Source organism: Musca vetustissima, unplaced genomic scaffold, assembly GCF_032173495.1.
Source record: "Musca vetustissima isolate MV318-11 ecotype Yass unplaced genomic scaffold, APGP_CSIRO_Mvet_v1 utg101363, whole genome shotgun sequence".
Lineage (NCBI taxonomy): Eukaryota > Metazoa > Arthropoda > Insecta > Diptera > Muscidae > Musca > Musca vetustissima.
Window position 1 is genome coordinate 6,385 of NW_026880247.1, and position 22,275 is coordinate 28,659.

A 22,275-nucleotide genomic window follows, 5' to 3' on the forward strand; every position below is an offset into this window, starting at 1 on the left:
AATACAAGGACAAGCAAAAGAATTCTTAATTAAAAAAATCTTATTTTGTTCTGGCCTTCACAAAAAATTAGGTCAACGATGCATAGATATATTTATTTAAAAAGATTCATTTTTCAATATCTCTCCAATACCCCTATAACTTGCTTAAGTTTATAAATAAAAAATATTATTTGTCGAATTGCGGAAGCCAGTTTGTATGTAATAACAATCACCAGCAATAAATTATTTTAACCCTAATTTCTTATAATTTGTTTATATGTATCAATTTTCTTTATTCAAAAATAGGCCTTTAAGACGGCAGAAAAATCACTCAATTATTTTTAACGACAACAACAACAAAATATTAATGAATATTGATCGCATAGCGTCAGCATTTAAAGAAAGGGGTTTGGTGGGGATGACCTGATAAATATAATAAAGGCACGCGTAAGACTATATCTAGATGTATGTGCGTACAATCCATCTGTCCAACATTATTTTCCATCAATTGGCATCTTTAATAAAAATGTAACCAAAAATTTGATTGCTCGTCGTCAAGATGAGGGTATTGCGGTAGCAAATAAATTCTTCTTTAATTAAAATACTCACACTTAGTGTACAAATGAAATTGTTAAATATTTCGAGGCATAATAACCTGATGATTATTAAAGTGGGGATTTTCATTAATAAATGTTAAACAATTAGTGTGGTGTGTGTGTGAGCGTGCGGCGTCGCATTTCTTTTATTACAACAAATTGATAAAAATTAAATCATTGACATTTTGCTTCGATAATTTCTGCTGGCTGCCTGGCTGGCATCACCCATGAAATACTGGTGAAATTCATTCATTCATTGTCGTCAATGTTTTGGTTTTTTGTTTGTTTACAAACATTTTGATTTTACTCACGTCTCTTAATAACATAGCCCCCATGGAGGGAGAATATAATATGGCTCTCGAGAGAGAAATTTTCGCTGTGAATAAAATATTCTCTGAATGGGATTGCTTGTTGCACTTGACTTTCTGATTCATTTTTTTTTTTTTTTTGTTTTAAAAACTTGACGTTTCTGACTGCACGTAGTGCATTATGGCACACTTTTGGCGCTTAAATGACAAAATACAAGTTTTTACTAACTAAAGGTGATACGTTTCACAAAAGCATCAGTTATATATGGGGAAAAACATTTTTAGAAAGCAAACTACTAAAAGCCTTAGTTTCTTCTAAGAAGGAGACATATTAGCGGAAGATATTTTTAGTATTCCTTAAGAATAAATATATAATATTTTATAGAAGATCTTAGGGTTGGCCCATAAGCAAGGGTACTCAAACGTCAATAAGGAGGAGGGTTTTTGGTATATGACAAGAATACCAATCTGATATTTTGAAGATCTGACATGGAAATCTGTAAATTACGTCTATATTATATACCGATTCCTCTTGTTTCTAAAATTTAATGGGAATTTTTTTTTGTTCTTAATGCCATCCTACTAAATTTACATCTAGTAGGAAAACATGGAACAAACACGGAATATGATCGATTTTAATCCTAAAATGAGTTTTCATATTTGTAAGATTTTTGACGTTTAGACTGATTTTTGAGTTTTAATCTATTCTAAGACTTAATCTGCTATTACCTGGTGAAGAATATACCCCAGAACCAATAAGAGATGACGGTATAGCATGTATACCACCTAGCCAAGATGAGCTCAGAATAGTAATCAATCACCTTAAGAATAATAAAACAGCAGGTGTCAATGGGTTACCAGCCGAACTATTCAAGACCGGTGGTCAGATGCTGGTAAGGAGCATGCACCAGCTGATTAGTACAGTTTGGCTAGAGGAATACATGTCCAATGATTGGAACCCCAGCATCCTGTGTCCCGTGCACAAAAAAAGTGATGTATGTTTCAACTATAGAGGAACAAGTCTCATTTCCATCGCATACAAACTGCTATCCGGGGTGCTGTGTGAACGAGGGAAGCCAATGTTTAATGACGTTATGGAACCATACCAATGCGGCGTCAGAACTGGCAAATCCGCCATTGGCCAGATTTTCACTCTGCGCCATATCCTGAAGAAAAAACATCGACACATTTACCTATTCGTCGACTATAAAGCCGCATTCGACTGCCCTATCCGTGCAGAGGTATTTAAAGCAATGTCTGCGTTCGATATTCCTGCAAAATAATACGGCTATGCAGGATAACTTTAATTGGTACAATGTCAGCAGTTAAAGTCAGAAAGGAAATCTCAGAGCCCTTCAATACCGAACGAGGATTCAGACAGGGTGAAAGTTTGTCGTGTGGCCTTTTTAACATCCCGCTGGAAATGGTCATACGAGAGGAAAAGGTAAACAGAAATGGCACTCTGTACACCAAACAACACATGTTACTCGCCTACGCCGATGACATCGACATAATGGGTCGAACATTGCGAGCGGTAGCATCCACCTTTGGACAAATTGAGAAGGAGTCTGCCAAAGTGGGTATCACAGTAAACGGCGGGAAGACCAAAGCTGATGGTATCAACGCGCATGACGTCCAGTAGACTCGGACCAACTGTTGAACTTGAAAAGTCCAGCTTCGAGGTAGTCAATGATTGTATATTCCTTGGCACCGCCGTAAATAAATCGAATGATATCAGTTTTGAAATTCGGAAAAGGATAATGTTGGCCAACAGATGCTACTATGGTCTGACCAAGCAACTCAAAAGCAACGCCACCTCCCGCCAGACTAAACTCACACTGTACAAGACGCTCATACTACCCGTGCTGTTTTATGGATCTGAGGCATGGGTTCTTACGCAAGCAGAGGAGACAGCTCATGGAGTGATTGAGGGAAAAATTCTCCGAAAGATCTATGGATCGATCTGCGTTGACGGTGAATATCGCCGTCGAATGAACCATAAGTTGTATCATTTTTTCTCGAAACTATGGCATTGTCAGACGTATCGAGCAGCGGCGACTACGTTGGCTAGGTCATGTTGTAAGAATGGATGAATATTCCCGTTAAAAAGGCATATAAAAGCGAACCAGCCGATGGTTCACGTAGGAAGGGAAGCCCACGTATTCGATGGAAAGATCATGTAGAAGACAACATTGCCGAACGTGGCCTTTCAAATTAGAAAAACTGCGCGAAAGACCAAGGTGCCTGGAAATCATTTTTTAAGTTCGTCTTATGGAACGAAAGTTCTGTCACAAGCCTTTTTTTAAATGAGTTTTCAATCATTTCCGAAAAAGGAGTCCTAAAGACCCCTTCAGAGAGTCGAAGTGGTCAGCATGAATCTTATTGAAGCCAGAGAGTGTTCTGGAAGAACAATGCCGTCGTGTAAAATAACATAATCTCTTCATATAAAGTTCCAGCAAATGATCTTATAGAAGATCAGAATCTCTTATAGAAGATCAGAAAAATCTGCAACAAGACTCAAATTGAAGATAAATACCCTGTGCAACAAAAACATAATTATCGAGAAACTCTAAAAAAATATGATAGAGGGGCTAAAATACAAGATTCGCGTATCGGCATTTTAAAAGGTTACGTCGTCGGGAGGTTTCCTAAAAACGTGGGCAATATTTAAAAAATTACGCGAGATATACACCTTATCGTATTATGTTGCGTCATTTGTCAGCCACACGGGAATTGGTTTGGTAGAAAATTTAAGTCCACTGGAAATGGGTTCATATGGGTTGGCCCATTCCTACTATACAGCTCAGCTCACTTGTTTAACATTGGAAAATCAAGCCAATCGGGTAACAAATTTCGGGAAATAATAAATCAGTTGGGTATCCAAAGTTTTTTTATTTATACGGATACTAAATAATTTTAATATTTTCAATTAAACATCGATTCTCCTTCACTCACACTATTTGTTAATATATTGAATAAACAGATCCATATTTATTTTATTCCATCTGGAAGGAGAACAAAGTTAATTGAATGCGTTCATGTCAGTGGCACATTAACCAAGAAAAACAACACATTATCTTTTTCTGTCATTAAATATTGGGAATACAGAGGGTGGTGGCTGCTCTAGTCCACAGAATACGATTTCTAATTTTGGAATGGCATTCATTTAGTTCTGCATTCTCTTATTTTTCGTCATTCCTTTTCAGATGACAATTGTGAAATAGGCCAACATCATCAGACATCACTTAGTGAAGATTATGACCAGAATGAATACGAAAAATATAACGTCATAAATGTTTAAGGGATGTGGGTACTTAAAGGACGTTTTTGAGAATTAAAAATAAATTAAAAAAGATAATCTCATTTTGTGTTAGCCTTTTTGTACGCACTTCATAAAAATAACAACTATGTAATTGCAGATAAAGAACGTGACTAAAATGAGAATGGGTTTGAATGGAAGTGTGTGCTGCATATTCGAAGGAAATTTAGGAATATATGCGAATAACAGAAAAATATCCAGACACAGATGTTCCAAAAGTGTCAGATAAACGGTAGAGCTAGAATTCTTAAATTTGGATCACTGATGGAGTGTAGAAGAGATGTACCAAAGGCTTTTTTTTTTGGAAATGGTACTTTATTTGGTACAATTTGTATTTTGGGTGAACCGATAGAGCTGGAATCCCCGTATTGGGAATTAATATGTCGATTGTTTTGTAGGATTCGGTAGTGTAGTTTTTAAATGGTAAACAGATTTTTTTTTTTTTTTTTTTTTGGAAATTTGAATAATAGGTATGCGAAAATTACTAAAATGTACTAAATTTAGTACAATTTCGTGTATATGTTAATGTATAGAGATAAAAACTTTAAATTTGGAGTGTGAATCAAGGTTGAGAAGTAGAGTCGATATAAGGAGATGATTTTGGAAGTGTGTTTATGTATATATAAAGTACTAAACAGTACTAAAGTTGGTACTAATTTGAATTTGGAAAAACGGACGTAGATGGAATCCAGAAAATTTAAATTAATATTACCTTCGGAATGTAAAATTGGGATAAGTTGGTAGTATTGGGAAATGTTTTCCTTTTTTGTACGAAAAGTACTAAATGGTACTATATTTGGTAAAATTTAAATTTTGGCTGTACCGATAAAGCTGGAATCCTGAAATTGGGAAATAAGATGGCGATTGGTTCAAGTATGAATGTAGTTTTGGAAATTTGAGCTTATGGGTAATAAATTTGATACAAATTGGTGAGAACCAATAGATCTAGAATCCTGAAATTTGAAATTAAGATTACTATTGAGGTAAGTAGTTACGGAAATGTCTAAAAAATTATACTTAATTTGGTAACATTTTGTTTTGGGCAAACCTATAAAGCTCGAATCATGAAATTTGAAATTAATTTTGGAAATAAAAACAACACGAGTACAAAAGATAATAAACTGTACCATATTTAGTAAAGAGCTAGTTTGCTGCTGTTGTTGTTATAGCAGCCTTATTGATTTTACACAACGGGCTAAGGTGACAGACGTTGGCCGAGTAAGACTCGGGTCGTTTCGGATCGTAGATCCCTCTGTCGTGGAAACGGATTGCTGCTGTAGTTAGAGTTGGTGTCTAGTGTTGATATATGGATGCGATTTTGGAAATACGTACTATGGTAAGGTTAGGTTTGGAGATGTGTAGTCACTAATGTGGCTGTAGCAATCTGTGGCTGCGTGCTATGAATGCACTTTTCCAACCACTTAAGGTTTCTAATGATGCTGTACAGGTTACATAGTTAAATAAAAGTTTAGACACGATGGAAAGTGAGCACCTGTGCCGTCTGTATGCCAGGACTGGACAGCGGCACAGGAGATCCTCAATTTTCGCCGTCTCCTCCTCGTCAACACAGAGTCTGCAGTAGTCAGTATCGTCATGGTCCCGCTTACTCCTATTATAACTCTGATTTCAGCATTACAAAGGTTCAACAGTGAGTTTGTTCTAATTCGTCTGATTTTTCATTACCCGTGATGTCACAGTGTCCTGGTACCCAACACAGCCGATAGCTGTAAGTAAGAGTGCTCTACACACGAAGACGACCTCATATTTAATTTGAGAGCCGCCTGGCTATCCACAAAAATAGTCACCGGTTCAACGATCTCCAGCATCCAGACTGATCGCGAAGGTTTCAGCTTAGAAAACACTACAGTTGCTATCCAGCTTGTATGAAAGCTCAAGGCCTAGCATTTCACAGTAGACGCCTTCCCCGTACCTTTTTCCATCTTGAATCCGTCTGTATAGAAAGCCAGACCGTCCAGAGAAGGGGTTGCAACGTTTCCAGCCGTCTCTACTAGGAATAAGGAAGAAGAAGTTTTATGCCCTACGCCCTAAGGTATAGATTCCATTTGCAAAGTGCAGGATTTTCGAATAAGACAGCATTTTGGACTTGGTTTTGGTGCCAATTTCGAAAACCGGGGAATTTGGGATAAGAATAATAAAAGAATATTTAATCTTCTATATACTACATCAATAAGGAAGCCTACCAAAACTTCTATGTTAGGATATTGACCCATATACACAAGTTTTTAACATAACATGATTAGTTTTTAGAGGATAAAATATCTCCGGACGGAAAATGTTTAATAAAGGACCCCACCGATTTTATACATTTTGAAGTTTATAGTCTCATTTTTCAATCGGAGTTTTTTTATATGACAATTCCAGAATGTGTTATTTATTGTAACATTATAGAATACCTATAACAGTTTATCTACTTGTAAAGAACTTTCGATCGTTAATGTTCTCCTTATATGGCCAAAAATTCCAACTTTCACCCAACACCAATTCATAGCATTTTAATGCATTTTTAAATAACATTTTCAATTTGTTTTTCTGATAATGTCTTGCCACACTTTTTTAAATCAATATTCCATAACTTTCTGTTTGGTTTGAAAACATGCCCCAATGGTTACAAAACAAAACCCGCAAAGTGCACTGAACTTTGTTCGACTTTAAAACTCCCACAATGGAAACAAACCTAACACCTCTTTCCCCTCTTTCTGGCTTTTTTCCAATGAAGGGCGAAAAAAGGGCATTGTTTACTTAAGATAACAACAAGTCAGTCACTCACCTACAGGCTGACATGAATAAACATACGCGCGCACACACATAGACACGCATTGTGATTATGTTGCGCATGCGTCGCATCGAATGTCGGCAACACAAACCTCAACAACAAATGTAAACATCGAACTCTGAATCTGAATGTGAAATAAGAGATTTCCAAAAAATAGCCTATTTATGAGTTTGAATTGAATTAATTCAATCGTATTAAACATTTAAATTTTAATATGATATAGTTTCATATTTCTTGCTTTACATGTGCCGTATTTACATTTTAAAAATGTAAAATAAAAAAAAAAAACAACAAACCAAGGGAAAAATACACCAAACTTGTTGAACAAGTTCCATTAAAATCACCCTAATGTTCACGCGCTCCACTCCATTGTACTGATTTCCCAAGGGATATATTATTTGGCTTCGCCTATACATACCTACATACATGCGTACATAAACAAAATAAATAATGCGTAGTATTATTCCATCCATGTTCGGTTTGTCATCTCCATGAAAAAGTAAGGCAACCATAACCCCTTTTCTGTTTCAAATATTGAAGAACTGTACTCTCTCGTCCAGCAGCATCGGTTTTAACAAAACAATGAGAAACCAAAACATTCTATGTATGTATGGAAGTGTGCGTGTGTGTGAAACAATGCATCTTCAGGTGTTCTCGAAACAAAATTAACATTCACTGTTATTTATTTGAGACCGGAACTGTAAGAACAGTAACAGAGACACATACACACACAAATGTATAACCCATTGAATGTCAAGTTCTCGTGATATTAACATACAAGGGAAAAGAGAGTAGCTATGTTTTATCATAACCAAAACATGTACAGTGTTTTGAAATAATACATTTATTGAATTTTATTTCAATGGTTATTTTTTCAACGGGTGGCGTAGCAACGGCTCTGATTGACTTTAACATGGCGAAGCCCAGGCTTATCTTGGTCCCTCTATCATCTCAATTGTGGACACTGACCTCCACGCGGTGTCACCTGGGGTAGCTATTTTCATCACCCGTTGAAATAGTGAGCTGATATGTGCCACGAGTTCAACCATAAGAACTTGCCCACACTCGGAAAACCTATCCTACTATGAAAAAGCAAAGAAAAAGAAAATCAAATCCCCTATCTATTCCCGCAAACGTGTAAAGGACTGTGGAATGTGCGCACGTTGTACAGAACAGGCGCAGATTTCGCCTTGGCGGATGTACTCAAGAAGTACAAAGCCGATATTATTACCTTACAGCAAATGCGATTGAAAGGAACAGGCGTAAGTAAATCTGACGATTACACACTATATTATAGCTAACATGAAACAAAACATGAATTTGGCTGCGGATTTATGGTATCCTCCTTTATGGCAGGCATCCTCCTGTAGAGATGAAGAAGGAAACCTGGTGACAGATAAAGACTGCGTGCTGAGGATCTGGAAGGAGCATTTTGAAAAGCTTCTGGTATCAAATAGTGGCGGTGAAGAAGATACCCCAGAACCAATAATAGACGACGGTATAGAGTGTATACCACCTAGCCAACATGAGGTCAGAATATCAATTAATCGGCTGAAGAACAATAAAGCAGCAGAATCCGGGTTACCAGCCAAACTATTCAAGACTGGTGGTGAGATGCTGGTCAGGAGCATGCACCAGCTGATTAATACAATTTGGCTAGAGGAATGCATGCCCAATGATTGGAACCTCAGCACGGTACACAGTGCACAAAAAAGAAGACAAGACGATATGTGGCAACTATAGAAGAATAAGTCTCAATCACAAAAGCCAATGGTCAATGACATTATTGGACCATACCAATGCAGCTTCAGACCTGGAAAATCCACCATTGACCAGATTTTCACTCTGCACCAAATCCTGGAAAAGACCCACGAAAAACATATCAATATTTTCCACTTATCGTCCACAATAAAGCCGCATTTGACAGCCCTATCCGTTCAGAGGTGTTTAAAGCCATGTCTGTGTTCGGCATTTCTGCAAAATTAATACGACTATGCAGGATGACTTTAACAGGCACAAGGTCAACAGTTAAAGTCGGAAAGGACCGATAATTATAATACCGAACGAGGATTCAGACAAGGTGACAGTTTGTCGTGTGATCTTTTTAAGATACTGCTGGATAAGGTAATACGAGACACATGTTACTTTACGGATTTATGACACCGATATAATGGGTCGAACATTGCGAGCGCTAACAGCCACCTTTGAACAAATTGAGAAGGAGTGTGCCAAAGTGGGACTGGCAGTAAATGGCGAGAAAACCAAGCGCAAGACGTCCAGTAGACTCAGACCAAATGTGGAGGTGGTGAAAGATTTTATATACCTTGGTACCGCAGTAAATAAAACTAATGGCATAAGTTTTGAAATTCGGTGGAGAATAGTGTTGACCAACATATGCTACTATGGTCTACATAAGCACTTCAGAAACAAGGTCACCTATCGCCAGACCCAACTCACAGTCTACAAGACGCTGATATGGGTCTGAATCGTGGGTACTTGTGCAAGCAGATGAGGCAGCTCTTTGCGTGTTTGAGAGAAAAATTCTCCGGAAGAGATCTGCGTCGACGGTGAATAACGCCGTGGAATGATCCACGAACTGGAAAGATCAAGTGGAAGATAATATTGCTGAACATGGTATTTCAAATTGGAAGAACTGCGCAAAAGACCCACGCGCCTTGAAACATGTTTTATGAAACAAATATTCTGTCACAAGCCCGCTCAGTATGTAAATGTTGGATTAAATCGGCTACTCATCGGTTACCGCCTTGTTTAAAGAATGCATTATCTAGATCAACCCTAGTCAACACTGGCCATAAATATTATTAATCATCTCCCGGTAGCGTAATATATTCCCCCTTGGCTATTAATTAACCCATGGCAGAATACAACGGGTTCTGAAAAATAATTCCTGGTGTTTTAGAACACATAAAACAAGTCCAAAGGGGAACTGGGAATGGGCAATCATTTCAAGCTACCGTAGAAATATTCTCAGCTGTCCAAAGATGCGTGCATGAAGTCCTTTTGTTTTTCCGAACTGTAACTGCATGACTTTCCAACCTTTTTGGTGAATTTTAATAATTGCACTCCAGAAGGAGTGAAACAGGATTGTCTGGAAGAACTATTACGATGTCCAAAATTTGAATAAAATTCAATTCCATGCCACTGTGCATGTTTCTACACAGATGAGTAGCAGCCAGTGCTGCCAGATAAATTTCATGAAAAATCGTCAATTTTTCAGAAAAAAATCGGCATAATCGGCATTTGTATTTTAAAAAATCGGCAAAAAAAACGGAAGCATATAATTTATAAGTAAATTCATATTTTTTTTGGTTTATAACAAATCAATATTTTTTTATTACACTAAAAAAAGATAACAAATTCAATTCTGTATAAAAAAATAACATAAAAGATTCATTTATCTACAAAAAATGTAGATCTGTGGAAGAACCATAATTCTTTGTACAAATTTAGAGAAAACTGGAAAAGCTAAATTGGAGTCGGAAATTTTTTTCCAAAAACTTTTTAAATTATATTCTGCATTTTCAAAAATTTCTTCAAAATTCAGAAAGTTTAACTCCCTAAACTCGGAGTCTAAAGATTTGCCTCATTCGATGTAAAATGTAAACTAGACAGAGTACAATGCTGTCAAACAATGCAGATTTCTAAGCCATTGAAAACGGCTGCGGGGAGTCGTCGATAGTTATAATGATTAAAGCTGCCAATTTTATATGTTTGTATGGTAACGCCGTATTAAATTAAAAAGTTAGACAATTTTTGTCGATTGTTGAAATATCGGCAATTTTGAGGCAAAAATCGGAAAATCGGCATTTTCCATTTTTAGAGTGAAAAATCGTCAAAATGCCGATAAATCGGCAAATATGGCAGCCCTGGTAGCAGCACGTGGACGATACGATAGACTACTATCCCCCCAATGGAATAAACATTTCTATATGACGTCACAGTACATTTTACTGAGTACAGTAATAAGAACAAAACCAAAACATCACACACATACATACACACTCCATTATGCATTGTTTTGTTTTGGAAATAAGACGCAGAACCAAATTTAACGAACTAACAGATGCATTCAACATAAACAATGATAAGCAAAGTGTTCGTTCCATAACAAACAATTAATCTCACGCACTTTTCATATTGGTCTCTCTTTCGCTCTCACGCACTATTTTTTTTGTTTATGGCGATAGCAGCAACGAAGCCCTTATTAAACATGAAAGGTTTTGTAAAGCTTTCTAGGCAGGTTTATATTGCCCTAGAACTGTTATTGACAGAACAGAAAGAGAGAGAGAGCGAACAAGAGTGTCTGTAAAAGAGCATAAAAAGAGACACGAGTGTTTGGTAGTGGTAAACAACTAAAAGCGCCAAGTTATCCAGAAATCTGTAGCAGTTGTTAGTAAAGCGTTGCTGGTTGTCTATCGACAACGAAAAAACGGCAAGAGCCGACACATTTAAACAAAACAGAAAAATATAACGTTGAAAGAATTTAAATCCAAAAACGTCAAAGAAGAATTTTATGTGCTGTGAAATAATAATAAAAAAAAGAAAATTAGAAATAAAGCCATAAATTGAAAGAAAGGAAAATTTACATTTGAATAGTGATTATTGTGTGAAAACAAAAAAACGAAAATATGACGGAGGAAGTGCCTGCAAGAGGAAGTATTTTAGGAAGTAAGTGAATGTGAAACCCAAAAAAACCAAAAACAACTCCAAAAAGGAAAACAATGGAAAAAATAGTAACGGTGATGATAACTTCTCATACCATTTTGAAATTCGTAGAGGAATACAGAAGATAGAAGAAATGACTTTTTTGATTGAATAATTTTTTGGATGAATAATTTCACATAGTTTATTAAAAGAAATTATATTGGAATTTCATCATTTCGCCGCGATTGTAACGTCTAAATAACATGACAAATGTCATAATACACGTGCGACCTTTTCCAAATATTTAAAGGTCATTAGAAGAAATACAGGAGGGGAAACCAATAAGAAATCAGTAAAAGTGTACACGCACAATCCACCATAACAACAACAAGAACACCCCACGCACACTTATCCTTTATCCTGTAGGACTTTCAGGACAACAAGGCGTATGCTTTTTGCAATCATAATAAAGTTATGTGTCTTCTTTATTTTCGTTCATGTGTGTGTGTAGGTGGTTGCTTGGACACTTCGGGTTTTTTATTGTATTTTCTACAAAGGTCATTTGGATGTCAACGGAGGATTTCGGCTGATCTTTTAATTTAACTGTCAATCAATCATGAAATTCATTGAATTCGTTTTGCATAATTTGTCGTGTGTAATGTTTTGTGTTGTTCTTAAAAATGGTTAAAATATGTTATAGCCCATTTTACTGAATACATATCGAATACCAGCAGAATTACGTATCGAATTGCTAATTGAAATGCACGGATACGTTGCAGTATCTACTGAATGCATATGGCCCAAATAATCGTATGGAATACATATTTGTTTATTTTATTCAATTTTTGTTTATTTCCATATGCTTTTTTTAGCAATAAAACAGTGAAGCAAAAAAGTGTTACTTTTGTAAATTTTAAAAAAATAATGGCCATTTGGGCGGAATGGAGTTTATGTTTACAATAATCGATTCTAAAATAAATTTAATAAAAAATATCCAACGGAATTTGTACGATTTCCGAATATACGTATATACCTATGTCAAAAGATGATTGGTTTTAAATAAAAATATCCGAAGCAAAGAAAGGATAAATCTTGACGATTTCTGAACATATGTAAATAGATTTATTTTTTATAATAATATCCAAGACAATGGAGTTGAAAAAAATTCACAAACAATTTTAGAAAAAGTCGCACCTACAGCCACCCTCCGCAATGAGATACATTTTAACCGTAACTTTTGGTATTCTAGAACAAATTTGTTATTCAGAATAATCACCTGAAATTTGAATACGAAAAATTTCATTCTTGGAAATTATTTGCAATAAGTACTTCGCTTAGTTACAAGAGACATTTGAAAGGTTTTTTTGTATAGAAGCAATAGCTTCTGGGGAGAATATCCCAACAAACAACTAAGAGAACTGATGAGGATCAGTGGCGTGATCCGAAACTATAGTCCTCCCGCCTTACCCCTCGGCAAACAATGCCATACATTCCCCACTAATTAATAGTTGTTTTTTTTTTATAAAAACAACAAACTGGGATTCAGCCTGACTATTTTGCAAAAAACATTTGCAATAACCTTCCAAGGTAAATATACATGGGATTTAAATTTTGTGGTTTACAATAGTAGTTTTTGGATTTGCATATCTGTGACATTCTTAGCAGATTTTAATTTAATTTTGTTCCTAGGTTGTATTTTACATAGGTAATAAAAATTATTTTCGGGTTCGATTGGTGTCGTGTGTAAATAATAGTCAGAATCTAACTCAGTTCAGTTCTGATTCGTTTTTACTAATTCGATATTTCAGTTTACCGGAGGATAACAGACTTAATTAAGAAAATGTCGATAAAATCGGAGAAGTGATCGAAGTTGACCGGCATGTTAGCTGTCGTAACATCGCCATTTACACAAAGCTGAATTCAAAAAGAAGCTCGATGTTTGGGTGCCACTCTAATTAACAGAAAAAATAGGATGAATCGTATTTCCATCTGCGAAGCCTTGGCCAAACGGAATGAGACAGACCCATTTCTTAAACGGATGGTGCCATTAGATGGGAAATGGATCACATACGATAGCCCTGTGCGATCGTGATCAAAGAGCGGTGAAGCACCTCAAACGGTGGCCAAAACAGGACTAACGGACAGGAAGGTTCTGCTGTGCATTTGGTGGGTCTGTAAGGGGATTCTTTATTACGAGTTGCTTCCATATGGACAAACAGTAAATTCTGATCTCTACTGTCAACAACAGGACCGTTTGAAGATAACAATTGACCAGAAACGGCCTACAGGAGAGGTGTCGTGTTCCACCAGGACAACGCTAGGCCACACACAGTTACATTACCAGAAACTTCGGGAGCTTGGTTGGGAAGTTTTAATGCATCCGCTAATGATAAAAAATTAGTATCTACTGAGAATTGTGAAAATCGACTACAATATTTCAGCAGAAGCTTTCAAGTATGGAAGCTTATGTGCCATGCTAAGTACATTTTTGCTTATAACTTTGGTTTGGATTGGCCGATGATTACCAGAATTTCAGAGAACTTTAAAACATGCTAAGTCGACTTAGCATACTATGGTTCGGAGGCGTCAATATAAAAATAATAAAATCTAAAATAAGTGAGGGCTCCTAGGAGGAAACTCATGTTATAATAGAAAATAGAACATATAAAAAACAATTTCAATTATCAAAAAAAAGTAGGGTTACCGTTATATGGTGCTACAACGGATATCGATATTGATAGTTTTTGGTAGTAAGATATGACACCCAATGAAGATACAAAATACCAAATTACAGTCAATTCGGTTGAAAAACGTGTCCAAACTCGCCAAAATGTCGAATATAGGTAGTACCATTATATGGGGGCCACTTTGAAACTTGGCTCAATATTAATAATTTTTTATGTGAGATTTGACAAAATATCAAATATTGGCGGGTACCGTTATATGGGAGCTACCCTAAAACTTGGGTCAAAATTAATAATTTTTGGTACGGAGATGCTCTATACAATGAGAACCCAAAATACCGAATAATAGCCAAATTGGCTGAATAACGTGTTCAAAATCCCCAATATAACGAATATTGGGATGTTGCCTTTATATGGGAGCTACCCTGAAACTTGGGTCAATATTAATAATTTTTGAACCCAAACAGAATACAAAATTACAGACAATTCGGTTCAAAAAGGAGTCTAAAATCCCCAAAATATCGAATATTGGGAGCTACCGTTATATGGGGGCTACATCAAAACATGGACCGATATATCCCATTTGCAATACCAAACATTCTAGGAGTACTAGCAATGTCTGTGCAAAATTTCAGGGATTTATTTTAAATATTGCGATCTCTATCGTGATTTCAACAGACGGACATGGGTACATCGAGATATAATTTTATTCTGATAAAGAATATATACCTTATGGGGCCTCAGGTGAATATTTCGAGGTTTTACAAACGGAATCCCAAATTTAGTATACACTCCACCTTATGGTATAAAATAAATAGCCTATTGCCACAACAACGCTTTGAATGTTGTGGCATGTGTTGGCATTTCGGTTCCTCGGAGGATAAAAAACTCCTGTAACTTGACAGAATATTTTCAAAGCTGGTCCATTTTATGATATATCCTCAATATAGGTGTCCACACTTATTTTATGAATTAAAAGACTGTAGCCTCAATTTTTCAACGTAGTCCGAAAATAAGGATCACAAATGATTTTATGAATTTAAAGGCCAAAGAATCATTTTCCAACGTATTAATACCATTTTAGGCATTTTGAAGGTCATGGCCAGAATTTCCAAACCGATTTTTGGTAAACGTAACTCCAATGTTACTACCGCAATTTTTCTTTCTTTATTTTTTCTTTGTTCATCTTGTTCTCTTCCTTTTTGTTTCATTTCTTCCTTTTTTGTTTCTCCGTATCGGACCTTGGCTACTTTTCATACCGTTACAGCATGAGTTTGTGGGATTTTTGCTTCTAAGATTAATAAAAAGTGACCATTATTTATACGACGGCAGTTCGGGAAATTCTTGGCCTAGCACAAAAAGCGAGGTTTAAACAGAAAAAAGAGTTTTGGAAACGTCCATCTCTGTTGTGAACACATGAAATAGGTGTCTTAACTTTTTTCTGTTTATACCGCGCTTTTTGTGATAGGCTAAAACTTTCCGAACTGCCCTCGTAATAAATTACGGTATATGCCGACTTTTACTAGAAATTCCGTTCGATTAAATTAAAAAAACTTGCGGTTAACCACAAGGCTATTTAGAGTAGAATAAATAAACATTATTTTTTTACAAAATTGATTATTTTCACAGACATGTTATGATTACGATTTATTTCTTTAATTTTGTCAAGATCGATATGCGATCTGTGACCATTCCCAGACATGAGTTTATTTTTAAAAACATTATAATAACATTTGTAATTGTGTTTCTAGGTTAAATATATATATGTTATCTTTATTTTGGACTCTACTGTCCACGCGAATCGTTATGACCATTTGTTGATAAATCATGTGTTCTCCACTACATTGGGTAGTGATGCCCAGACCTTTTATCGCAACATATTTCGTTATCGCAGGGATTAATTTGCTTTGTTTGATTGAATATCACCACCAACCTTAACAATAATTTCATTAAGGCACTCTAATCGAATATGATAAATATTTTTTTAATGTGATACGGAAGTAATGTTATGGAAATGATTGTAGTGGTCCGACATAAAAACAAAACATGCACCTGTTGTACTCATGTTGTCGGTTATAATTTTTTCTAAATTTATTTTTTTTAAATTTATTATTTCTAAATTTATTATTTTTTTTCTAAATATTTAAAATAAATTGGTCGAATTTTAAAATTTCTTATATGATATTATTAATATAGTTCCATATTAGACATATCCCCTATATACCTCTGTTTTATTTCACATATTTCAATAATGTCGGGCTCACAGTTTACAAAACTTCTTCAACGGCATCTTTTCAAAATCATTTCCCAAAATTTCCTATATCCAGGGGAAGTTTAATTTACAATAATATTTAGATGTGATTGTTAGTTCAAAAATCTATGGTCTATAAAATCATAACTAAGCACGTGCTAATAAATTTCCTAAATAAAAATATTTTTCAACTAATTTTTTATTATGAATTTTTGGACGTATGCCAACAAAATGGGAATGTGTATATATTTGATCGCCAAGAATATATGCAGGAAAGTATCGTGAATGTGAAACAAAATTAACGAACTTTTTAGGAGAAATCCAGAATAATTTTAATATTATTTTCAGTGTCGGAAAACATATTTTATTATTTTCATATTATTAGTTGATACTATCGGCCTTATTTTGGATATTCGCTAGGGAGAGATCTCGCTTTTGAAAAATGTTTCGCCTTCACATTTTCGCCTTATTCTGAATGAATGGGGAGAAGCCAAAAGTGTAAAAAAAAAAAATTAACGATGTCAACGACTCAATGAATAATGGGAACAAATTAGCGATTGAATTAAATTAATTCGTAGTATATTATTTCACTACTTGTGTGCCTTTTTATTTCATTTCGATATTTTATCTCCCCAAATTCTCAAAGTGGACCATTATTTTATGATATGCTCCTTCTCCTTTATTTCATCCTTCAAATCGTGCACAAGATACATTTGAAAGAAAACAGTTTTTTCACTGTTAACTCTTTGAGCCCCGAATTTTTTCCGCAATCTTAGAACAAATTTCTGTTCACAGATTAAATGCAACTATCCTAAATAGGATATGCACAAAATTTTACATCGATATATTTTTGCATTCGGGAGATACAGTACATTCTTTCGGAAAAATTAAAGTCAAATATCAAGAAAATCAAATGCAAAATCGTCAGAAAAATTATTTTAAATTATTCTATATATTCAATTTTACAAGAATCAAAATTTGGCTATGTCGAAGCGATTTAAATTATTTGGACTGTATTCACAAATTTATCTCTTCTCTATATTGAAAAGCTCATAACTTTACCAACATTTAGATTTTTTTTTTTTGATTTTTCTTTTGATATGTGTCGTCCATAATCAGGTCTTGACATATGAAATCCAAAGCTAGTAGATATATATTAATATCTACTAGCTGCATATAAAATATAAGCTCTAAAACATTTTGTTGACTATGGGCAACATTGGGCCACAAAGGTTTGGCCCAAATTTGGCTACGTCGTTTTTCCTGTATTTTTTAATATATTTTTTTTTCTGGAGAGACAAATTCTCATACAAAATGTATTTATTTCGCATCAAACTCGGCTTAAATATTCCATATTGCTCTTTTTCATTCCGTGGCAATATTTGGTTGAGCATGCATCGTTATCAATAGGATTTCCAATGGCATTTTATTTGTTATTTTTAATTTTAAAATATGCATACACCCATTTATAATATTCAAAATCGTCATAGAATAAGTATTGTGTTGATATTTTTTATAAAAATATTTAGAGTAACTTCGGGTAATGTGGACTATGCGTCCAATGTGGACCATCCCCCATATCTAAGAAAATGCCTGAAATATGTCAATGCCGCCTTGATAAATGTTTTCCTAATTAGTGAAAACAAACATCAAACTAGGTTTTTAATATTGCAATAATTGCAATGTTGAAAATGTAGCTCTGATTGTAAAGGTGTGATTTTAACATTTTTACTACAATAGTCGAACGTTTTTGCACCATAGTCGAACACTTTACGTTACGCCCACAATATCAAAAAAAGAATATGGTGGTCCACATTACTCGAAAATACTCTAATACTTATATTTTTGTATTTCGCACAAATTTTTAATTTTTCCCGAAAGCTGATTTTTTCGCTTTCAAACTTTATTCAGAATAAGGGATATGTGAAAATTCGAGTTCTGGTTCAGAATACCTTTAAAGAGAATATGGAAAAAATTCATGGTGAATTGATGTCCAGAATAAGCTGATATTTTATGGGGTCTGCGGTGAATGTTTCCACGTGTTGCAAACGGAATGACAAATTTAATGTACAATCATTTGGGGTACACGGTACACGATTTGGTATAGTAATCGTGTACCGGCATGAAAAATAACAGACCTTTATGGCGTCTCCGATGATTATTCCGAGGTGTGGTGGTTCCAATTGCAACCAATTCATGGCCAATATAAATATAAATTATTAAAAATCGCGAATTTGGCGGTACAGTAGACCACGGATATAAGAACATCAAAACAATCTAGAAATTTGTTCTTATACGCGGGTTTTTCTTATATGAATGTATTATATATAACAAACTGTTTTCATTTATGAGTGAAACGTTTTCTTACATCCGTGTTTTTCTTATATAAGATGTTCTTATATCCGTGGTCTACTGTATATCCGACAAAGTTTTTTTTCGAAAAGCCCCTGGCTTTTAGAATATTCAAAATGCCAAATTATAACCAATTCGATTGACCTTCAAAATATCTCCTGATCCTTAAAAATAAAAAACCGGAAGACTTCGTTATATGAAAGCTATCAAAAAACTAGGGTCTATTACATTTACAATATCCGTAAGATCGAGTTCGAGAAGGCAGGTATTTATGCTTGATTTCTGGAACTTGGATGCTAAACCTCAAATTATCTCATTGTTATTACTAGGGAAGAAATAACTTAAACTGTATATGGGCACTTCCACAGTCACCTTTCTCCTGACTAAACTATCTCTAGTATTACATTGTATTTGTTCCCGTTCACAAATATCAATTTTAAAAAAGGGAAAACAAGGGAAAACCGCTATTAAAAGAGAACAATAATTCTCACATAAAAAATAATTAATTATATGTTTTTTTTTATTACCGGAAACAAGTGTAGCATATCGGAATTGCATGTAGCCCGATTTGTCACATGACCCTAAAATTGTTATCAATTTAAAATAGAATATAATTAATATAATTTTATTTAAGATGGGTTTTTTATTACATCCTGAGCAACAGGTGTCACTTATTGTGTTTATATATATATATATATATATATATATATATATATATATATATATATTATATATATTCTTTCCCTTCGACCTAAGAGCCCGTTTTTAAAATATTTCGAAATGTTTTGTTAGAGTTATACCCAAATTACATAAGACATTTTTATTTGCGGCAATTGTCTCACCTATAAAATACAGAATTGAAATTGACTAATATCATTATATCAGCAGGTCATAAAGTCATTATAACTTTTTTTCAATTATTCTGCACCTTAACAATTATTCCGAGAAATGCTTAGTCTCTTTAACATTGTCTAATTTTTTCCTGTACATTTTTAGTTTGAATACTTTTATCGAAATCAGCACAATAAGTAGGTCAACGAAACACAAAAATTCCATTCTTATTTGTCAAACACCACGTGGAAAAAAATTATCTCCTTTTTTTTCCAACAAACCAAGCCAAAATGTCCCATTACAATACCTCATAAATAAAACGTAACACACTTTATGGTCAAAACAAAATTGCAAGATTATTCGCCCATCCTTCTAAATACCATTTTTTCTTACATTTCAATAAAAAAACACCTTTTATCAATTCGTGCAATAGCTAAACGAGGAAATCCTGAAAGTCATTTAAAGGACTGTCTTTAGATTTTATGGGGGGAGACACATAACCCAACCCTTTAGCATGACATTAATGGTTTAATTCGCTTCTAATTTGTGTGTTTCTTTTTTTCCTTTACAGAATGTGTGCCAGCTCGTTATGTCTTGGCGGTGTTGGGTTCCATTGGTATGGCCATTGTTTATGGTCTGAAAGTAAATCTTAGTGTTGCCATGGTGGCTATGTTAAATCATACAGCGGTGGGACATGGTTCACATGGCGGTGGTGCTGGACAAACATTATCCAACTTGACCGAGCAGCAAAGTGATGTTGAAATTTGCTCACCACCTGGTGGAGCTGATGCCAATGCCACAGCAACAACTGCAGCGGTAATTATAAAAGAACCCCAATATTAAAAAAATATTATAATTAATTTTGTTTTTTTTTTTTAGGACGGTCCATTTGTATGGAGTGAACCCTTGCAGGGCACCCTTCTCAGCTGTTACTTCTGGGGTTATTTGGTCTCACAAATACCCGGTGCCCGAATTGCTGAAAATTTCTCCGCCAAATGGGTGATGTTGTTCTCGGTGGGCATTAATGTTGTGTGCACCCTGTTGACCCCCGTCTTAACGGAGCTTCATTATGCCGGTCTTATTGCTATGCGTGTCTTGGAGGGTGTTGGTGGTGGTGCCACTTTCCCCGCTATGCATTGTATGATTGCTGCCTGGGCTCCACCAAATGAACGTTCAGTCATGTCTACCATTATCTATGTGGGTACATCATTCGGTACTGCAATCTCTATTCTCTTGGCTGGTGTCCTCTCTGCCGGTTTGGGTTGGGAATCCGTTTTCTATGTTATGGGTGGCCTTAGCTGCGTTTGGATGCTGCTGTGGACTATTTTGGTGCAGGATAATCCCAATAAACAAAGATTCATTAGCCCCGAAGAAAGACAAATGATTACATCGTCATTGGGCAGTGATCAACAACATGGTGCCAAGGAAGAACATCCACCAGTGCCATGGAAAAAAGTATTTACCTCGGTGCCATTCTGGGCAATTTTGGTGGCTCATTGCTGTAACAACTGGGGCTGGTACATGTTCCTGATTGAAATTCCATTCTACATGAAACAGGTGTTGGCCTTCAATGTGTCCAGTAATGCTGTGGCCAGTGCTCTGCCCTATTTCCCCATGTTGATTTTCAGTATGATTTTGGGCAAATCCTTGGATAGTCTTAAGGCCAAGCGTAAGTGTTTATATTTTGTATAAAATTCCTAAAATATTAATAATTTCATTTAAATTAATTTACAGAAAAAATCAACACCACAATTGCCCGTAAAACTGCCACCAGCATCTGTACCATCATTCCTGGTATTTGCTTGTTGATCCTCTGCTATATTGGCTGTAAACACACTGCTGCTGTGGTGGTCATGACCGTGGGCATTGTTGCTATGGGTGGCATGTTCTCCGGCTTCCTTTCAAATCACATTGATATTGCTCCCAATTATGCTGGTACCTTGGTGGCTTTGACCAACACCGTGGCCACCTTGCCTGGTATTATTGTACCACTATTTGTGGGTTATATTACCAAGGGAAATGTAAGTCTAAAATACTACATCCACATTTAAAATAAAAAATAATTTAATTATTTATTTCCTAAATAGCAAAACATTGGAGCCTGGCGTATTATATTCTTTGTTACCATTGCCCTGTTCTCCATTGAATTTGTGATCTACACCATTTTCGGTTCGGGTGAAGAACAACCCTGGAATAAGACAGCACAAAAAACAAATGACCCAGAAAAGCCCGCCATCACCGATGAAAGTACACCATTGAATGGTGGAAAACCCACAAATGGTACAACAGCTTAAATGCATGTTGAGCCCACCAGGATGAAATGAAATTTGTTGATGTTATATTCTATCATGACAACATACATAAGTTACTCAGCTTAATTGTAAAAAAATCGAAAAACGAGATTCTTAAAGTATTTTATGGACAATTTATTTTTTATACTATCCCAACAAAATGCTGTTAACTAAAGTTAGGCCTAGTATACTACCTCCAATATTA

General features: G+C 35.3%; 1 protein-coding gene across 1 annotated transcript; it reads left to right on the top strand.

The window, feature by feature from the left end:
• Window positions 1–11,632: 11,632 nt before the first annotated feature.
• On the top strand, window positions 11,633–22,073 carry LOC133325739 (putative inorganic phosphate cotransporter). Its single transcript, XM_061534461.1, has 5 exons — window positions 11,633–11,685; window positions 20,351–20,595; window positions 20,659–21,448; window positions 21,514–21,800; window positions 21,867–22,073. Exons 1-5 carry the CDS (start codon window positions 11,646–11,648, stop codon window positions 22,071–22,073), a joined length of 1,569 nt encoding a protein of 522 aa, XP_061390445.1. The 5' UTR covers window positions 11,633–11,645.
• Window positions 22,074–22,275: the final 202 nt, after the last annotated feature.

Bases quoted from the DNA above. Each gene is read 5' to 3' on its own strand.
- LOC133325739 (XM_061534461.1), top strand. From the start codon at position 11,646: ATGACGGAGGAAGTGCCTGCAAGAGGAAGTATTTTAGGAA. The intron at 11,686-20,350 runs GTAAGTGAATGT...TTTCCTTTACAG, and splicing joins AAGAGGAAGTATTTTAGGAA to AATGTGTGCCAGCTCGTTAT. The intron at 21,801-21,866 runs GTAAGTCTAAAA...TTTCCTAAATAG, and splicing joins GTTATATTACCAAGGGAAAT to CAAAACATTGGAGCCTGGCG.